The 13,040-nt window shown below is 44.8% G+C and overlaps 1 protein-coding gene across 4 annotated transcripts in view; it reads left to right on the plus strand.

Annotated features, from left to right (window-relative positions):
- The first annotated feature begins 8,153 nt into the window (after positions 1 to 8,153).
- The window catches only part of SPEF2 (sperm flagellar 2), a 134,738-nt gene continuing 129,851 nt past the window's right edge, over positions 8,154 to 13,040 (plus strand). For 3 of the 4 annotated variants that reach the window (XM_048504145.1, XM_048504146.1, XM_048504149.1), the window contains exon 1: positions 8,154 to 8,295. In XM_048504145.1, the coding sequence (XP_048360102.1) occupies positions 8,238 to 8,295 (58 nt within the window). In that variant the 5' untranslated portion in view covers positions 8,154 to 8,237. Of the gene's footprint in view, positions 8,369 to 13,040 lie in introns of all 4 variants that reach the window. The other variant, XM_048504147.1, reaches the window with a different exon arrangement.

Raw genomic sequence — 13,040 nt, forward strand, 5'->3', positions numbered from 1 at the left:
AATCTGAATTCCCCAGATAAGCCTCCACAGCTCAGGCGGCAGAACTGGGAATCAAACCCCGTTCCTCCAGATTAGATACACGAGCTCTTAACCTCCTACGCCACTGCTGCTTTATGATTTGTAACCCGCCCTTCTCCACAAAGCTCAGGGCGGCGAACAACAATAATGTAAAACAGTACAGCATAAAAATCATAAAAGCATAACCGGCATAAAAATCACAAAACAACAATTACAGTAGATGGCAACAACCCAACCCCTTATATGTCCCCGGGAGGCCACTAGCAATGAGATTATTATTTACAAATGAATACAAGCAACACACTGGTTTTTATCTCCTGACTAAGACTCAAATGTAATGTTCATGTAGCCCCCAAGGGACCAAATAGTATCTCCCCAAGGCAGTTTCAAGTTGTGAAAATGGCACCAGAGAGGGAGGTGGACACAATGCATCATAATATTTATTGTCTGTGTTCTTCAATGACCCAGTCTCGGGAGGGCTTTTTCATTGGCCACCCAGACACTTGTGGGACACCCTCTCTGGCTTCAATCTTCTTGGTTTTCCACGAAGGCTGTAAAATAGAATTATTTTGGTGACCTATTGGGGCTGTCTCTGGGCAAAGGGGAATGTATTCCTAGCTGTACACAAAGTGTTTCAGGACTGGAGGTTTTAATGTAGTCTTAATGGATTTCATATTTGCTGTTTTGCTGTTTCATGTTTTTGAACATGGATTTGTATTGGGTTTTAATTGTTTTTTTTGCAGACTGCTTTTATTATATTCATTTTCTTTATTTTTTTGTATTCCATTTATTTATTTTATTTTATTTATATATCAGATTTAATATACCGCCCCATCCCCAGGCTGGTGGAACACTCTGTCTGATGAAACCCAGGCCCCGGAAACTTGATGCAGTTCTGCATGACCTATACAATGGAGCTGTTCCGCCAGGCTTATGATTGAGGCAGCAACTACCCTCCCTCTCTTCCACCCCTTCCCCCCCTGCTGTTATAAATGATCAGAGCATGATATAGCCAACATGAGATCTAGCTACCATCTGGTTGTAGAGTTAGGACTTTTAGCGGTTTTAATCCTTAAATGGACTGTATGTTTATCTGATAGAAGCTGCCCAGAGCCCATTAAGGGGAAGGGCAGCATACAAAAGTAAATAAGAATGAGAATAATGAGAAAGTCACTAAATACCACTATTTGACAATTGAGATTCAGCAACCTTGGCACAAACCATATCTCCTTTGGGACAAGTTAGTTGTTTTACTTTATTTACTTCATTTATAAACTGCTCTTCTCCTCGATAGGAACTCAGAGTAGTTCTCTCCCTGATCCTGAAAGGCAGTCGCAAGTATTAGCCAGTACAAAATATTTTTCACAGACTGCCAGTGGCATTGCGCCCACTGGATGGGGGAAGGGGGGCGTGACCAGTGGTGGGATCCAAAAATTTTAGTAACAGGTTCCCATGGTGGTGGGATTCAAACTGTGGCGTAGCGCCCATGGGGCTAGGAGGGGCACGATGGGGGCGTGGCTGGGCATTTTGGGGGTGGGGCATTCCTGGGCGGGGCTGTGGCAAGGACGCAGCTGCTGTGCCGGTCCTTGGGCGGGAAACAAATGCACGCAGGCACAGGCTGCCACGCACGCCGGTGCACCTCCTGCTAGACTGCTTCAAGTTCTGCGCGCTACTGCTGAGAGGAGGGGCGTAACTTACGCAAAAATCACGTGGCAAAATCACCAATTAGTAACCCCCTCTCGGCACACACAAATAATTAGTAACCTACTCTCGGGAACCTGTGAGAACCTGCTGGATCCCGCCCCAGGGCGGTGGCGTGGAGGGAGTGGGCGGGGGCGTGAACCCTAACCCAGAGCGGGGTGTGGAGGGGGTGGGAGGGGGCGGGTGCCACCACGGCAGGGGCTCAGGCTGTGCGCACGCCCCAGGCACAGTTCCCCCTTGCTCCGCCCCTGCAGACTGCACATTCTGGAGCTTAGTTGCCATGAATAGTTCTAATGTGGAGGTGGGAAGGAATGGAGAATTAAATCATATTTGAAAACTGGATCATTGACTTTCAAGAAAGCCCTTTATCTCCCATTTGGACAGTAAAAACACAAGATGCACAATTTTGACGCTCTCAACAGGTCATACAAGTAATGTTCTTGAGTATCTGCTTCTCAGGGGAAAGTCAAACATAATGGCGGCAGCCTATGGCTGGTGCTCCAGATTGATTTATTTTCTGAAATGTCTTTGAGATGAGAAAGCCATTATTGTTCTTTGTGCACACACTGCATTCTTTTGTCTTACTCACTGTGTCTGCCCAAACTGGTTTTGCAGTCTGGATTTTTGTTTTGCAAACAAGAGCTTTCATGCCTGGTTAACCATGACATGCATCTTCAATTGTCTTAAAACCTATTGTCTCTTTCCAGCTACAGGTGTGTCAAGAAAACTAAAGGAGAACAATACACAGAAAAGCCCATGGAAAGGTTTGGGGAAAGAGCCCGGAAAACTGGTTCTGGTGGGTTTTCCGGGCTGTGTGGCCGTGGTCTGGTAGATTTTGTTCCGGGAAACTTGATGCAGGAGAACGAAGGAGAGGGGAAAGAGAAGAGGGAAAAGAGAAGAGGGGAATAAAGAAGGAGAACGAAATTAAGAATATGGCTACATTAGAAGTGGACAGGAACCCCCTTCGCAATTGGGACAGATGTGAAAAGGAGGCACCCAGCTGGGGTCCATATTATTTATTTGTTAATTTAGAAATTGTATGCTGCCTTTTTACCAATAAGCACTCACCTTTTAATGACATGGTAAACAAAACATAACCAATAAAACAGTAATACAAATTAATTTACAGGGAATAGGAGCATTCAAAAACTGCTTTCAAAGCTGCCACACAGTTTATCCCAGAAAACTCCTCCCGATTCTGTTTGGGATCACAGGACAGTGTGTACAGGTGCTGCTTATGCTTTCGCACATGTACCAGTGTCTAATCCAGAGTGAATGTAGGAATAAAGGATAAGAGGTGTATCATGTAATGCACAGGTTGGCTCCATTGTGATGCAGTGGTTTAGAGCAGGTGGATTCTAATCTGGAGAACCGGGTTTGATTCCCCTCTCCTCCATATGAGCGGCAGAGTCTTAATTGGTGAACCAAATTTGTTTCCCCACTCCTACATCCCAGCTGAGTGACCTTGGACTAGTCACAGTTTTTTCAAACTTTTTCAGCCTACTTCACAAGGTGGCTGCTGTGTGGAGAGGAGAGGAAAGGAGTTTGTAATCCCCTTTGAGTCTCCTTGCAGGAGAGAAAAGGGGGTATAAATCCAAACTCTTCTGTTTCTTGTCCTGTCTAGTGAATTTTGTCTCATGGAAATCAAGTCCTTGAAAACCAAAATAAATCAGTCCCAGGTAATGGAGTGGGAAGAGAGAGAGAATCAGTCACCAAAGACTCAAGCAAACGGGACAGACTTTGCTTGCCACCTGAACGATGAGAAGGATGGTATCAAGTAACATCACAGAGGAGACTATTCCATAAATTTAATGCTTTGATGAAGTGACTGTAATCAATTCAAAAAGGAAACGTTTAAAGTGTATTTTGATCGCATGGTTCCATTTGTTTGCTTATCTGTTATGTAGAACAGAGGATTAACAATTTTCATACGACATCCTCACCATTAACAAATATATATAAAGTGACGGAAGAAGAAAAGGAATTTGACAAGATGGATGAGATGCGAAGAGATGAAATTTGTCGTCATGGTGGGAGATAAACTGTTCTCAACTATTTTAGGGAGGGGCTTTGGCTCAGTGGTAGAACATGCTTGCTGTTCAAAAGCTCCCAGGTTCAATCATTCATGTCTTCAGTTAAGTGATCAAGTCTCGTTGATGTGAAAGGCCTCTACCTCAGACTCTGGAGAGTTGCTACTAGCCTAGGCTGACCAGACGTCCCGCTTTTGGCAGGACAGTCCCGTCTTAAAACAATTTGTCCCGCATCCCGCTGGTTTTTGAAGTGTCCCAATTTTTGGAAGGCTGCTACACTGCCTTCTGGGGCGCAAGGCAGTGCGGCAGCCTCCCACGCACGCAGCCGCAGGAGCACACTGCCTTCTGGGGTGCTCCCGTTTCCCGCCCGTCTACCCGCCCGTCCCGGTTTACAAAGGTGACCATCTGGTCACCTTATACTAGCTTGAATAGGCAGTGTCCCTTCCTGCACAAATCACCGAAAACATTTCAGTAACGTTTTCAATTCCCCCCCCCCCCCATGATGTATGTTCACACTAACCCCCTTGAAACGGTTCCTGGCCACCATTACATGATTTTTCCCTGTTGTTTTGAATTCTGTGTTGAATCAAGGGTTCAGTGCCTCAAAGCTTCTTACTGCGATTCCCTGTTCCTCTGATAATCAATGCCTTGAAGATTATCTCCCCCTCAAATTAAAAAAGAAGAAGAAATGAACAAATAAACAGGCAAGGGGGAATGGAAAGTGAGCTGGGAAAATGGCCCTGAGGAGGAAGTTCAAGGAAAGCAGAGAAGAGTGGGAAATATAGTAAATAGATTGCACAGCAACTGAAGAGCTTTTCAAAATGTTTCAACCAGAGAATCATTTTAAAAGGGAACAGTGATATGATTCAGTATAAGGCAGCTTCATGTTTTCATAATAAGACCATTCATCTTTTTAAAATGTAGGGGAAACCGTTTCTCTTTTTGACTCCCAAATATACTGCAATATTCAAATATTTTTCATCAGAGTATTCAGATATGTTTACTTTTGATATGACTGTTTTGTCTCGCTTGCCACTCTAATACAAGCTGACAATTCCTTTTGGAGCTCAAATAAAAAATTTAACAGGCAGTACGGAAGGGTTGCTACATTGGGGAAAAACACACAGAACATGTATTTTGATGCCCTGTGATTCTCTTTCCAGGCAATGGGTTTTTGAAATGGCAGCTCCTTTCAGAGGAGTGCTCTCTTTCCCCACGGATTGCTGTTTCCACTCAAGTTCAGTTGCTGTAGGAAAAGGAGATGGTACTTCCATTGCTGATCCATAGTTTTTACAAATAAAAGGTTTACACCCTTCAGGAATGCAATATAAGGGCAATTCTCCTTCCACTGCCACTTGCTGAGCAAGTGGTGTAATGGCTAAGAGCAGGTGGACTATGATCTAGAGAGCCGGGTTTGACTCCCCCCTCCTCCTCCACATGAGTGGCAGACTTTTATCTGGTGAACTGGATTTGTGTCCTGCTGCTACACATGAAGCATGCTGGGTGACCATGGACCACTCACAGTTCTTCGGATTCTCTAATCTCCATCTACTTTAGAAAGTGTCTATTGTGAGGAGAGGAACAAGCATTTGTAAGCCACCTTGAGACTCCTTACAGGAGCGAAAGGTGGGGTATAAATCCAAACTCCTCTTCTTCTATTTGCCGGGAATACAGAAGCAGTGTGGACAGAGGCGTACCAGCGATAAATGGTTCCCGGGGCAACCCCTCTGCGCCCCTTTTGCCCCCAGCGCCCCCTATTGGGGGGGCAGGTGGCAGCAGTCGGTACCAGGCTGGGAGCCTGCTGTGGGCCTGTCAAGGGGTGCCTGGCGGGCCCATGACAGGCTCCCAGCCCGGTGGCAGGCAGCTACTGCTGGCCTCCCCACCTCCATCAGAGGCCACACCTGCCTCACTTGAGGGGCTTGCCATGACCTGGCATTGGCTGTTGCCGGCAGGGGCATCCATACCTGCCACAGGGACATGCAGGTTCCTGGCCCTTGACCATGGTTTGATCACGTGGGGGGGCAATTTTGCACCCCCCCCCATGATCAGATGGATGGTGCCTGGTGACAAGTGACCACACATGTCCCTCTGGCAGGTACGTCCCTGAGTGTGGACTATATAGTAGGAGAGAAACACCCCATCTGCTGGAATGATCCAGAAATGTGAAATTTCACTACCTCCTCCTTGTCCTGGCACAACCACTGATATTACTTCTGTTGATCAGTTTTCCACACCTTCGAAGAACCAAGGCAAGTCTGGAAATCTGCAGTAACAAATTTTACATGATGAATAATTAATAAAAAACACCTCTACCTCAAACTCTGGAGAGTTGCTACCATACCTTTCCAGTCACCACCTTAAGTAGAATACTCTTTTAAATGCACGACAGAGAAAGAGTTTATTCTTTGTCATACTAATTACGCAAAAGCCAAATTAATCTGTTTACCAATGAAGGACCATGCTTGAGTGCAAACAGAGGGGAAGCTTCAATAAGAATTTTTTCATTGTCTCCTGTACTGCTTGGTCGGAGTAAAACAGCATTAATGTGGAGTTTTAGCTCTCAATGACGCTTTCCCCACCCAAGATGAGACGGGAACATGTTGGCTACATCCAGAGGGCCTCAGTCTATGGCTGGTGATGTCTGTTGGTTGGTTATAATTCAGGCCAGCCTGATCTGCTGAAACCCAGGGGCACGTTCAGCCTGTCATACAGTTTGTTTTGAAAGCAAAGCTACGTTACTTATGGAGCAGAATTCTATATTCCAGCTGCTTGACAAATAAGTTTACGCTGAGGCTTGTTACTTAGAAAAGAAACAAAAGTTCTTTATTGTAAGAGAACTCCAAACTTGATAAGAAAGGTCAATTCTGAAGGTAGGAAGTGTGTCCACCATCTATGGTGGACAGCTGGAATGGATTTCAAGGGCCATCAGGTCCCTCTCCCCCGCACAAAGCAGGAAATTGACAACTTCTGATGTGTCTAGGGAACTTTATACCAGTTATGTTCTCCTGAGCCCTGACACAATTAGCACTCAAGAGGTGAGAAGTAGGGTAAAAGAAAATAATTGTTTATTGTTGCTACAGCACCAATTTTCAATAAGGGCAGAAGCACAGAATACAATGGGTTTCCAGGTTTTATGCAGTTTACAGAGTCATAAAGTTAGCATCATCCCAGCATCATAGTGAGGTCAGATAGACCCTCTCTACACATGCCAGCACATATGAAAACCTTCTTCATACAATCCATGATCTAAAAAAACACACCTTGGTACCTCCCTTGGGTGGAGATTTTACATTAAAATGAGGCAACAGGGTAATTCAGGACAGGTGCCAGCTTGACCCCATGTGATACCTTGTCTATTCTGGAATCTGGGAGATGTTTTGATAACAGAATATATGATTCTCATCCTTCAAGTGCTGATCAAAGCAACATTGTTGTTTAAGGATAATACTTTTACCCATAAGCAATTCAGCCAACAGAAAAAAAATGTTACTTTTTGCATGCATAGCAGAATACAAAGAATGTTTACAGGAAAGGGGGCTATTGTTTATTCTAAGAAAAGCTGAAATCCACATTCTTGAAATAATAAAACAGTGCATTTGCAGTTGTCATTTTCTTTTCTTAAAGATGACACCACACTACCTTTCTCCCTATTCTTCCAGTAAGAAAGGCAACCCCCTCCCCCATCCTTGGCCAATCTGATCTGGAAGAAAATGGCTTCCTGACCCCAAAGTGGGGATAGGTATTCCCCTGGGCATGTAAGAAAGGGCCATAAGACCCAGGTACAGAATCATCCCTTCCTGCCTTCTTGCTCATGCTCTACCTAAATTAACAGAATTAGCCTTGCAGTCAAATGCCATCTAGCCGCTACTTAACAACCTCCAAACAAGGATAACCCATCATCTCCTTAAGGAACCTGTTTCACTGAGGAACCACTGTCAGGAAGTTCTCCCTAAATGTTTATCTGAAAACTCTTTTGATTTAATTCCAACCCTCTGGTTCTGGCCCGACTTTCTGAGCCAACAGAATAGAAATAACTGGAAGAAAGGAATCCCTAAGAGCATGCAGGGTAACAAAGGGGTGGGAAGAATGGACGATTAATTTTAATCGCCTGAAACTTTTTCCCCCTCCTCCTTTATACTGCATTGTTTTACTGGATACATTAAGCTTTTACTGTGCCCTGATTGTGAAACCCAGTTTATGGCATGTATTATATTGTTTCATTTTATTCTTCCTCGCGCGACCTACTTTTATTGGACCTCTCGGTCTTCATTGTTTTGTTTTTATTAACTAGAGGGTGTGCGTGTGTGGGGGGGGGGTTGCTCCACTGCGCACGCGCGCACGTAGCCCTCGCCTCAGGTAGTTTTCCTCCGCCCGGCTGCTGGCGCATGCGCGGGGGTCGTCATGGTTACGGGACGCGGGGCGCGAGGCGCAGCTCGAGCCGGTCCGGAGTCCGGTGCAAAGTGAGGCCAGCCAGGGTTGCCCGCGGGCATGACGGACATTCTGTGCGACTGGCTGAACAAAGAAGTGAAGCTCTCGCGGGTGGTGGGTGAGTGTGGCGGTGGGCTTTGCAAAGAGGGGAAGCCTCGGGCGGGGTCCCAAGACACGGAGAACACGTGGAAGTGAGCTTGCCTGGCAAATCCAATCTCTTTACCCTGAAAGCACAGCCCCATAACAACAACCAGTGTTTCTAGTAACGCCAGCTTCGGTGGACTATTTTATTTTAACTTTATGTGTATTGGAGCCTATTTTGTCAGATAAGCAGGCAGCTGATGATGTAGCCTCTTATCTGCTAAAGTTTGTCCCATAATAAAAGTTAGGTTTTTAAATTTGTTTTTGATGCAACAGACAGCTTTCCTGTGGAACTGGTAACTGCAGTCGTATCTATTGTATATCTATCTGCTACCTACATATTTCCAGAATTTTCTTAACCACTGAAAATGAGTCCAGGGCTTAATGTCATTCATGAGTGAGTGCCCATTTCCTTCAACCCCAGAAGCATAAATTCATGGTGGTGGGGAGACAGTTTTTTTCTGTCCCAGATGGTTCTGGCTCGCCTGATCTTGTCAGATCTCAGAAGTTATGCAGGATCAGCTGCGGTTAGCGCTTGGAGGGGAGACCACCAAGGAGGTCCAGGGTCACTAGACAGAGTCAGGCAATGGCAAATCATCTGTCTTATGGCTTGCCATAAGTAAAATTAGGAACAGTTCTTAAAATTAGGAACAGTCCATGACTTGAAGGCACTTTCTGCCCCCAACCAGCCTGGGTGATGGAAGAGTATTGTGTGCATGTGGTGGTGGAGAATGCTGTCATGGTGGAGCAACTTATGGTGCATCTGTAGGGGTTTCAAATTAACAGATGTTCAGGGATGAACTGTCATTGCCTGTCTCTGCATAGTTTTTGTTAAATCACACATTCTTAGGCAGTAGCGCGGCCAGAGGGGTCAGATGACCCAGGTGCCCTCCTGATGTGTCATGTGAGGGGTGCAGTGGGCCGTCCCTCTCCGTCCTCCCCCACAGGAGCAAGCAGCACCAGCACCAGCTCACCCACCCATCACATGCCCACTTGACAGCTGCTTCTTCGGCCACTTCTTCATGTTGGATGCAGCAATGTCTAGTGTGCAAAGGAACTGAGCAGAAGACCCAGCAGGGGCAGGCAAGTGGTCAGCTAAAGAGGGCTGTTAAGTTAGTGACCCCTCGATCCGTTTGTGTCAGCTCTTGTTTGTCCTTAGACTGATACTCTCAGGTCTAGTATCCTGCTTCTTCTCAGAAGTTAGAAAACAGACTCTTCCTAGCTGGCTAGATAGCAGTGTGCTATCTAGTGTGCAGGGAGCAGCAGTGGCATAGGAGGTTAGGAGTTTGTGTATCTAATCTGGAGGAACCAGGTTTGATTCCCCACTCTGCTGCCTGAGCTGTGGAGGCTTATCTGGGGAATTCAGATTAGCCTGTACACTCCCACACACGCCAGCTGGGTGACCTTGGGCTAGTCACAGCTTCTCGGAGCTCTCTCAGCCCCACCTATCTCACAGGGTGTTTGTTGTGAGGGGGGAAGGGCAAGGAGATTGTAAGCCCCTTTGAGCCTCCTACAGGAGAGAAAGGGGGGATATAAATCCAAACTCCTCCTCTTCTTCTTCTTCTTCTTCTTCTTCTTCTTCTTCTTCTTCTTCTTCTTCTTCTTCTTCTTCTTCTTCTTCCTATCCTAAATGTACTTCTTAATAAACATTTACCTTTTCCCCATTTAATTAAATGTTATCTACTTCTCTGCGCTGTAAACTCCAACACTTCGGGGCCCCGCCCCTCCTGCCACTGCTGCTCACTGCCACATGCTCTTCCACCACCAACAAGGATGCGCTGGTGGTGCACAACCTCTCTGTGACGTCAGGATGGATCCAGGGTGCCAGGCGGAGCCCAGGCAGAGCCCAGCACCCCTGCTGGCTCCTGCAACAGCATGGTGATGGGTTGAATGACTGGGGGGGGACTTGGGCACAGCTGTGGGGAGTGGGCTCGGTGCGTAGGGCTTGCCCCTGGTGCAGCTAATGATACAGGACTGGCTGTATCATTAAATAAGGGAACTACTTGGAATTCAGGCAGATAGGTGGTGTGAGGAAGAGTAACTGAGCGGAGCAGGAACAAACAAGGTTATATGGGAGATAGCTGCAGACAGCAGGAAGCAGCATTGTTTATTTTTCTTGAGAAATATTGTCAGTTTCCTCTGATACAGCATGTTTCTGAGTGGCTGAATGAAGAGGAATCCCTGGTTATGGTCCAAACTCCTGGATTCAAGGACAGTTTTCATAGCTGGATCTGAACAAAGGCCTATTCCACTCTTCATTACCCGCAATTATATTTTCTATCAGTCACAAATGCAAATTTTCTATCAGTCGCAAATTTAGACAACCCAAAGGATATAACAAACACCCGGGGCTTTGCAGAGTCAAGAAAGGTTGGGAAAATTATCTTCTATTTGGGGACCTTCCTCAAATACTTGTGGAGTAGCTAGGGGTGAATATTTACCATTTGCATATACTTTATTAAAAGACTCACGTGGCTTCTGTGGCTTCCACCTTTTTATTTCTCCTCTACTGCTCTACTAAAATCCCTGTTGAACCTTTCAGAGGTTTGGGGATACTTGAGATGTTTGGCCATTCTACTGTGTGTGCTAAGTGCCATTAAGTTGTTTCTGACCTATGACTGCCCTATGAATGAATGACCTCCAGAACATCTTGCCTTTAACAGCCTTGCTCAGGTTTTGCAGACTGAAGGCCACGGTTTCCTTTATAGAGTCAATCCAACTCATGTTGGTTCTTCCTCTTTTTCTGCTGCCTTCAACTTTTCCTAGCATTATTGTCTCTTCCAGTGACTACTGTCTTCTCATAATCTAACTAAACCTCAGTTTAGTCTCTGTAGTTTCAAGGAAAAATTGAGGCTTGATTGATGAAGAACCCACAGATTTTTTTTTAGTGGTCCACGGTATCTGTAAAACTCTTCTCCAACGCTACATTTCAAAGGAATCAACTTTCTTCTATTCAGCTTCCTTCATTGCCCAGCTTTCACACCCATACATAGTAATGGGGAATACTATGGTACGAATTAACTTGATCTTGGTCGCCAGTGACACATCTTTACATTGAAGAATATTTTGTAGCTCCTTCATTCCCTTCCCATTCGCACTCTTCGTCTGATTTCTTGGTTGCAGTCTCCCTTTTGGGAGACAAGCCCCACCCTCCAATGATCCACTGTACATACCTGCATTTGGCTAATGCTTTGGGGAGGGAGGTCTGTATGTATCTGGGTATATTTCTCTGCAAGTAAATACCTTCGTAGATGGTGCCTGTTCTGAGTTACACAACACTCCCTTTGCATTCCCAGAACTCCCCTTGGACAAAAAACCAGGGAGGTTTTTCGTCAGCCAAGACTCTTAGGTGGATTCAAAAGAAACAAAGCAGTTGGGTTTCCTCAATTAATAAGGACTCTGGAGGGGCAGACCTCTCTCGTACGTATGTGTTTATCGAGTGGTTCTTACTGTTTCAGCCACAAATGCCTTTCCTCCAGGGTAAAATCTTATCCTCACTGAGCAGTGAAAATTCTCTAATGGGAAGCAGAACTAGGAGATTTCTAGCTCTCTTTGGGCTATGGGAGGAGGCAATTATATAAACACTTAAATTTCCCTTTTACCTCCTGGCTTCTCAAAGCCAAGTTTTGAATTAAAATAATTGTATCATTTCTGTGAGTGAACAGAACCATGAAACAATGAGAATGCAAGTGCCTGGTCTTTCTCTTTGTGTGTTTGCTGAGGACCAATTCAGATATGAAGGCAGAGGGGTAGGTTCCCTAGAGGTTCTTATCATAAAACTACAGCAAAATGTGGTTAGTGCTTACCCTTCATCCACCAAAGCTCTGCCAAAAATATATTTCTATAGGAGCCTCTTCATTAAAAAAGTCTAGTAAAAATTTGCAAAACTCTTCTTCAAGATCAGTTTTCCCAACAGATTCTGTCACTTTCTCATCTTAGATTTTTCCCTCTTATCTGACTTCTAACACTTCTATTCTTTCTTTAGCTCTCTGTATTTAAGTTGATCTTCTAAGAGATGTTCAGTTTGCTGTTGCAACTGATTGAGTTTAGAGATATCCTGCATAAGAACATAAGAACAAGCCAGCTGGATCAGACCAGAGTCCATCTAGTCCAGCTCTCTGCTACTCTCTGCATGTTATTTTGAATCTGTTTTCTGATGGCAGTAAGCTTTTACAAAGTCTGCTTTTAAATTAATTGATTCCTCCTTAGAGTCTTTCACAACTTTTGAATATTGTGCATACATTTCCTTTTTAAAATCCTGAAGTTGTCTTGCTTGTTGTTCATTTGAATGCTTAATTTGCTCCAGGATTTCAGATAAGACAGCTTTAGTTATTAAAGTATCTTCCTCTTCCTCTAATTGCTTTCTCCCGTTTTCTTGAATTGTGCCATTGCCTTATAATGTTTCTCCTTAATCTTGGCAACAAATTTATAATATTTACCATACATAAACTCTATTCAGTATCATTAATCATTTTGACATACAGTAACTGTTCCATAATAGAAAACATAATAAAAAACAACCAGAAATTCTGAGAAAGAACCCAGATAGAGAGGGGAAAAAGCTGAATATCACTGTGGCTCATTCCGCACATGCAGAATAATGCACTTTCAAACTGCTTTCAATGCTCTTTGAAGCTGTGCGGAATGGCAAAATCCACTTTCAAACAGTTGTGAAAGTGGTTTGAAAACGCATTATTTTGCGTGTGCGGAAGGGGCCTGTAC

This window comes from Sphaerodactylus townsendi, linkage group LG07, assembly GCF_021028975.2.
Source record: "Sphaerodactylus townsendi isolate TG3544 linkage group LG07, MPM_Stown_v2.3, whole genome shotgun sequence".
In the NCBI taxonomy this organism is placed as follows: Eukaryota; Metazoa; Chordata; class Lepidosauria; order Squamata; family Sphaerodactylidae; genus Sphaerodactylus; species Sphaerodactylus townsendi.